Raw genomic sequence first — 7,642 nt, forward strand, 5'->3', positions numbered from 1 at the left:
CACACACACACACACACACACACACGCACGCGTTACCTCCAGACGCCTCCGGGTCTCGGGGAACACCCCCCCACACACCCGCCCATCAAAAATCCCACTTCAGTCCCCAGAACTCTAGTTCTGCTCCCCAAAGAAACCCACGGTGCCCCAGCCCCCGCTTGCTCCGCGCCCCCGGACTCCCGAGCTCCGCCGGCGGCCGTCCCTGCCCCCGGAGCGCCCCCGCCCTCACCTGCCCGGCGCCGCGCGGCCCGGCTCCCGCAGCCACACAATAGGGGGCGGGCCCGCCTCCAGCCCGGCGCCCCAGCGCCCGCGTCGCCCTGGAGACCGCCGCGCCCCGCCTGCCGCCGAGGGGGCCGACCGGCGGGGCGGGGCGGCCGCGACCCCCGAGCGGCCTGGGAGTTGTAGTTTCGGGAGCGCGGGACGCGTGGCCGCGGGCTCGGGTCGCCCCCTGGCGGAGCTCCGTGCACCGGGCGCCAGCCGGGGCAGCGGCCGCGCAGGACCCGGGCCCCGGGGGGCCGGAGCCGGCCCTCCCCCCTTCCCGGACCAGCCGCCCGCCAGCCCCGCCGTCCGCGCTCGGCCGGGGAGAGCCGCGGGGCCCGCAGCCGAGCTGGGGCCGGAGCGCCGGGCCGGGAGCAGGACCCCCAGGGGATCCGCGCAGCTCGGGGGTGGTGGCGGCTAGCCTCTCCGCCCCACCCCCACCGCCATCCACCCGCTTCGGCTCCGGCCCGACTGGAAATACCTGTCTGCGCCGGCGAGCTCCCAGGTCCTGCCCCGGCGCCGCCCACAGGTTCCGAGGGGACCGTGCGCCCGGGCCGAGGCTGCCAAGTCGCCCCCGCGGCAGCTCCCGGCGCCAGCGACCCAGCGGAACAGGCCGAGGGGGCCGTCCCCCTCGGGACGAGAGCCCTCCCGACGGGAGCATGGGAAGATTGCCTCCTGAACTCTGCAGGGTGTCAGACCCTGGACCACTGGCGTTGTAGCTCTTAGGTCCCCTGGGCGGAGACCCTGGGAAGCAGGCATGGCTCTGCTTGACTCATGAGAAACCGCGGACTTGCCCCATACTCCCCATCTCGGACAGGGCAGAGCTGAACGCACACCCAACCTGGACTTCATGAAACCCGCCTCGTAGAGACTTCAGGCCAGAAGATATCTGGCACGTCTGCCCCTCAGACCTTTCTCCTTGCTGAGCCATGGGCCCCCTTAGGGGGTATAGGGTCGTCATGCTTTCCCCAGCAGGCTTAAGCAGCCACACGTGCCCAGGTCCTTCCCTCTCATTGCTCTCACCCCAGTCTGAACTCCTGTGACTCCCACGGAGCCTTCCAGCCATCCCATTCATGGAATCATGACCTCAGCTTCTGCCAGGAGAGACCCTGCAGGATGCATCGAACCACTCACACCAGGATGCCAGCCATGTCCTCCTTCCAGGTGGTCCCCAGCCCCATTGGCCCACATCCTGGGCCAGGAAGCTCACCATCCCCCCAGTAATCCATTCCATCCCCAGAGACAGACTGCTGGAAAGTTCTTCCAGGTGTAAACATCTGGGTCCTGAGTTGAAAATGTGGCAGGAAAGTAGGGGGGAGGAGGGGAGGCAGGAGCAGTGGTGTGGCCTCTCCCACAATCCCTCCAGCAAAGTCTCCCAAAGTGGAAGCTTCCCGCATTACTTTACAAGGTAACAGACTTACCTGGCAGTGATGAGACCGTTTGGAGCAATGGTTAGTGGACACAGCGTGAGAGCCGGGAGAAGGCCTAGAACGGATGGCTCTCCAGAGCCTTCTTCACCCCATGGCTCCTCACCAGCCAGCAGGGAAGCTCTCCCCCTGCCCCCCACCCCGCCGTGGGATCTGCGCCCCTCTGATCCAAAGGTTCATGTCTGCTGTTTCCAGTGTTTTCTTGATGAAGGGCTAACTTCATTTGGTTGTTAAAATAACTTTCTGTAAGCTTGGGATTTAAAGTAACTTTCTGTTTTTCAAAGTTTACCATACGGTCATCCCTCCCCGCCCCCGAACGCTTATATTTTGTGAATTGTATTGTTATTGTCATTTTGCTCTGATTCTGAAGTATCTTGTGGGCTTTTTGCAAGAACAGGAACCTAGCCTGAAACTTCTTCCCTCACTGTGCCAGAAGCGAAAGTTGATAAAAATAGTTCCTGAGGCTCAAAATTAAGATTTTCTTCTGGGTCATCCTCAATCTCTTGATTGTTACTCTCTGTATTCAACAGACTAGGATTTTATGTAACCCAAGAATCAGCCAGCCCACAGACTTTCAACTTGCTGACAAGAAGATCAGACAATGTGGTCAGTTCCAGGGACACTGTTGACCCCTGGGAGCACTGGCCTTATCACCTGGGGTGGTCTCTCACAGACTGTCCCCTCTCCGTGGGCGACCCTGTCTTCTGTCCCCGTGAGGCTGTAGGTCTAGAAGGGTGTGGCGCTTGTCTTGTTCATGCTTGAATTCCCCCCCAGCCCTGAGTGGTCAGAGGGGCCCGGCCTCCTCTCCGGACCCACTTCTTACCTCCCACTTTGTCCCCCCTCCGGGTGTGGCCTCGCAGTCCCTAGAAGTCACTGTGTTCTCCCACCAACCAGTGTCTTCCCATTCATCTTCTGTCAGGCAAGAATGTCCCTTCCCTGGACTTCCTGCTAATCTGGGGTCAGAACTGTGTTCACCTTTTCTCTCTGGGACACGGTCCCGCTCCTCCCACCTCACCCTCACCTTCACCCAAGGCCCTTGTCACTCCTCCCCTTGTCACACCTCGCTGTAATTAAGTCTTCACACTGCAGGAAAACTTCCTGAAGGGCAGGCAGTGACTTTCCTGCCTCTCCAGTGCTAGACCAGTGCCTGACTCTTCATGGATCCCTAAATAGGACCCTTCCCCTGCACCACCCCATCCCACTCCCACCCCCGTTTGCTTCCACCTATTTCAAAGGACAGGCAAACTGCAAAGTGCGAAGTGCTGGCCTGGCTTCCTGCAGAGGGAGAGGCCTGGTCTCCCTGAGCTTCAAGTCCACCTTCCGAGGGTCTCTGCCTTCCTCTGCCAGGTTCCGCTTGATGGCTTGGGACCTCAGCCCTTCTCTGTTTGGAGATGGTAGGAGAAAGACTTGGCCACCTCCAGGGAGAGCCCTGGGCCAACTGCACGGGGACGTCCATCTCCTCACTCACTGTCCGTGGGCCTGACCCTGAGATACAGGAAGAACCAGTGGCCCCATGTGTCTTCCCAGTCAGCCTGCCTGTCCTTCAGAGCGCTCCTTGGAGAGAGGGACTGAGCCTGAATGGGTGTTTGCTGAACAGTGTTCCAGGCGAGTGGCAGAGAAGAGCCCAGAGCTCCTGCGACCCACCCCCCACCCAGGGCTCCCCCTGTATCCTACACCACCTCCTCCAGTCCACCCAGTACCTATGCGTCCTGTCGCCTGGGTGGCCTCCCCTCATGCTTCCCCACCTGCCCCGCATGAGTAACACCGACAAGAATGGATGCCGGGAGGATGACGAAGACAGGGCTCAGCCCGCCTGGGTGAGGGCTTCCGGCTGCTCGCGGGGGTCAGCGTCAGGGCCGTGGCCAGGGATGGGCATGTATGGAGGGGGTGGGCGTACCCCCAGGACAAGAGTCCAGAGAGAAGGTCTGAGACATGGAATCTGGAGGACAGGACAGTAGGACCAACCACAACAGCGGTCACGGGTCCAGACTTGAGCCTCCCCAGAGGCTGGAGCGGCCAGCGTCAGACAGACGGGAAGATCACTGAAGGTCCTCGACTCAGCCCCGGGGAGGCCGGCCCAGCACGCCTCACAGGTGCCCGTGCGGACCGGCCTCCGCACTGAGCCAGGCTGCCCGGAGCGGCCGGAAGCCGTGTCTGAGAGCAGAGGGATCTCAGCGGGAACAGTACCACTCCTCCGTGGCCGCTCCGTGCTCGGAACTCTCCGGCTTTGGAATCACAGGCCCAGTTAGGGTCAAAGGAATCGCTCACTTTCTTACTGGAAGTGTACATGTTCTGTGTGCTGGTGGGACTGGGATGGGTGTTGAATGATAAACATGGTTGTGAAGGGGGTTTAGGCTCACTCTCCTTAGCACAGGGGCGGGGGGGAGGACGCCTAGAACGAAGGAAAGTCGGGGAAGCAGGTTTTGCCAGAGTCACCCAGCGAAGGACCAAACGCAGCTCCCCCAGAGTGGTGGTCACCTAACTGACTTTATTGCCAGAGAATCATCCCCCCCACCCCGGGGGGAGGGTGGCCCTTTCAACACCCACCCCTCTGCCCCCTGGGGGGGGGCTCTCCGGGGGCTGGGGAGAAACAGTGTTCAGGACAGGGGTCTCCGGGGGCGCTCAGGCCAGGCTGGGGTGGGGCTTCTCCTTTTTCAGTCTGAGTCTGTTTCTCTTGAACTTCCTCCTCCTTGGTGTTCGGCATGGTTTCTGGGCTCGGAGGAGCCAGAGCCCCGCAGCCAGAATCACGAAGAGCAAGAGGAGTAGCAGCCCCTTGGCCAAGAGGCAGAAGTAAGTCGACTGCTCTGAAGGATAGCCAGAATCTGGGGCGGAAGAAGGCAAGGAGAGAGGGACTCGCTGGAGGGAGGGGGAGGTCCAGATTCGGAGGCAGACACCCAGCCCAGATCTCACAGAGGGGTCTCAAGTTCACAGTCCGTTGATATTCCTTTGCAAGTGTCTCCGGAAATAATTGTTCTAATCACAGAAGCTCAGGAGCTGAGATGCAGGAAGTGATCTCAAGGTGAACGAGAGACCCGAGAACCTCTGGAAGTTGGGAGCACCAGCCCCCTCCCCAGTCCAGGGGACAAGGCCCCATGGGGAAGTGTGCGGGTCTGGGTTCCAGGTACTCTCCGGGGAAGAACGGAGGGAGGGGTTGGTGGCCGAGAGGCCTGCCCTAGCTCAGGGCTGTCCCCAGGGGCCCGGTACCTGCACAGAAGGACCCGGCGGGGATGGGGCGGGAAGCAGTGCTGCTGACGGGGTTGCTGGCCCTGCAGGTGTAGGAGAGGGCATTGTCGCCCGGCCGCCAGGACGTGATGAGGGCAGAGCTCTCATGGACCGTGTCCATGCCATCCTCCCAGGATATCCAGCTGTAGGTCACGTCCAGCCCTGCCTTCTCCACAGAGCAGGTCAGAGATATATTACAGTGACCTTCCTGGGTGATCTCAAAGCACACGGTGACGTGAGGCTCCGACAGCCGTCCTGGATGAAGGAGGGACACGAAGACCCTCTAAGTAATCAGGGGTCGGGTCTGTTCTCTTCAGCTCCTCAATCCTGGGGTGACAGGTGTGCCTCTCTTCACATACACAGAAGCTAACGTAACCCAGCCACCATAAAATCTGGCTCCAGGGTCCCTGAGAGCTGCCTTTGGCGTTTTCTACTTGCCCCCAACGTGTCCTTGCTTTGTCTCTCTCACCTGTGCACCCCACCTTCCTCCAGACCCCATTCTGCCTCCTCGATCCCAGAAAATATTATCACACCCCCTGGGGGCATTTGTAGTTTAATCGGCGTGTCTGCAGGAGTCAAGGTAGAGTGTCAGTCAGTGCCACAGGCACTGAGAAATTTGGTTCCGGTGGAGAGGGGGTACCGATTAGCAGTCCTCACACGGCACAGGAGGATAAAATGCTCGGGAATAGAGGTGGCATCCATCCCTAGGATACAGAATCTCAGTGGGAGAGAAGAGCCCCTGGAGGTCTGCACATGGAGCTCTGGACCCCTCGCACTGCCTTGGGAAGGTCCAGGGGAAGAGCCCGCGTGCCCAGGGCCTCACTGGTCCGGGTCACTCCGCCTGTGGCCACAGCTCCGACACCGGGCTTGGGCGTGCTGGAGACAGCCTGCCTCCTGGTCCCCGCCCCTGAAACCATAACTCTGAGTCCTGAGACCACGGCTCCTTTGCACGCAAAGCTCAGGAGAACCAGAAGCAAGCAGCGTTCAAGTTCCCAGCCTACACTCACGGTAAACACGGAGATTGTAACGCTGCATGGTGGAGATCTGCGCCGTCCTCAGGTTGACCTGAGCCTGGTACGGCCCCGAGTCCTCCCAGCTCAGATTGCTGATGTGAAGGGAGTAGCCGGGGTCCAGGAAGCTCACTCGGCCCTCGTATCGAGGGTTGGTCAACATGATGGTAGCCGGCTGTCCCTCTTTCCCTGGAACCACAGTGGCAAGCCTTACGTAAGAGGACCAGATGATGTTCTCAACCTCTTCATCGGCTGGTATGTCCAAGGGGAGGCTGATGGACTCCTGAAGGACTGCGACTACTTCCTCTGTAGCCACATCATCTCCAGAATACCCTTTGGCTGCATAAAAAGGAAGAAAAGATGGAAAGAGCCCAGCTGGTGACTCTGGGCTGCTGAGCCGGGCAGTGGTCTCCACCATGCAGCTCCGGTGGCCCCGTGCTCAATCCCGACCCTCTCTGGCTCTAGCTTTCCGCTGCACCTGACTTGAGCACCTACCAGGGCTTGGCTTCTGTCAGGGCCGCAACCCTCCAGATTTTACCTTTGCCATTTGCTGCAGTGGGCTGGTCCCCCTTCTACAGTCCAGGCTTCCTCACCTCTTGGTCCTTCACCGAAGCCACACTCTATATTCGTCCTTACATCAGGAAAGCCCAAGCATCCAGCTCCCAGCCTTGCTAGCCCGAACCGCAGCGGAACAGGAGAGCAGAGGGAAGGAGACTATCCCACCCCAGGACTGCAGTCCCTCTCTCACCTGCCCGGAGCACCAAGAGTGGAAGCAGCCACAGAAGGGCCCCCATGTCAGCAGCCCTGTGCCCCAGGAAGTTGGCCGGCTCGGCCTCCAAGCCAATGGAGAAGACAAGCCGTCAGGAGGCTGCTAGAGACAGAGTGACTGATTGGCAGTCTCAAGGAAGGGAAATACTTCTCAGCCCCCAGCAGCCTCCAACTTCCTCCATCCCCTCCCTCTCCATCTTGGGAAGTTCTCTCTCTGAGCCTGATTGCCCAGCTGGTTCAACAGCTGACTCACGCTTCCTGTCCAACAAACACCACTCAGATCGCACTTCCTACGAGAAACTTACCTAGACACCCTTCCCCTTGTATTCCCAGACACCCCCCGTCCCCGTTCCCACCGGCCTGGAGCTCTTGGCCCTCAGCATACCCTGGCTGAGCTCTCGCTTGGCAGTTCCTATATTTCTGTGGTCCTTTGACCTTATAAGCATTTTTGTCTCCCCAGACAGATTCCATCTTTTGGGACATCTCTGTATGTCTCATGCTAGACACATGGAGCACCCAACTGATATTTCCGGAATGGATGAATAAATGAAGTAATCCTATTTTAAGCTTGCTACGTTCCCACTTGCGAGACTATTCAGAGGAAGAAAAATTTTAACCCCCTTAAAAAGAAAGCGCACTTTTTTGGGCCTGAGAGCCCATCTAGGTTGTGAATATTATGGGAAGACTAACTTGTTCTGTGAGACTATGACAGGGACCAAAACGAGAGGAGCTACAGTGAGAGCTCCCAGGACGCCGTGCTGGCCTCGGGAGGTAGTCTCCGTGGCTGGTGTTCACGCTAACACGGGACAGTCTTGGATCGGGGGGTTTCTACGGCATCTCTGGCATCGGATGGGTACTCAGGAGAACCTTTACGTTTTTTCGAATACTCAATCCTGCAGGTCTGTGGTCAGGAAGCAAGAGTGATGCCCTCCAGACCGAGGACAGGACGGAGGCAGA

At 59.6% G+C, this 7,642-nt stretch overlaps 1 protein-coding gene across 2 annotated transcripts; it reads right to left on the minus strand.

The window, feature by feature from the left end:
- Positions 1-4,153: 4,153 nt before the first annotated feature.
- On the minus strand, positions 4,154-6,857 carry SLAMF9 (SLAM family member 9). Of its 2 annotated transcripts, none has more exons than XM_040635903.1 (4): positions 6,666-6,857; positions 5,915-6,106; positions 4,890-5,162; positions 4,154-4,507 (listed from the first exon to the last, which is right to left on the minus strand). In XM_040635903.1, exons 1-4 carry the CDS (start codon positions 6,709-6,711, stop codon positions 4,308-4,310), a joined length of 711 nt encoding a protein of 236 aa, XP_040491837.1. In that variant the 5' UTR covers positions 6,712-6,857; the 3' UTR covers positions 4,154-4,307. The 2 variants fall into 2 exon arrangements, with proteins under 2 accessions (XP_040491837.1, XP_040491836.1); XM_040635902.1 differs by having other exon boundaries at positions 5,915-6,256; positions 6,666-6,854.
- Positions 6,858-7,642: the final 785 nt, after the last annotated feature.

Source organism: Ursus maritimus, unplaced genomic scaffold, assembly GCF_017311325.1.
Source record: "Ursus maritimus isolate PB19 unplaced genomic scaffold, ASM1731132v1 scaffold_2, whole genome shotgun sequence".
Classification (NCBI taxonomy): domain Eukaryota; kingdom Metazoa; phylum Chordata; class Mammalia; order Carnivora; family Ursidae; genus Ursus; species Ursus maritimus.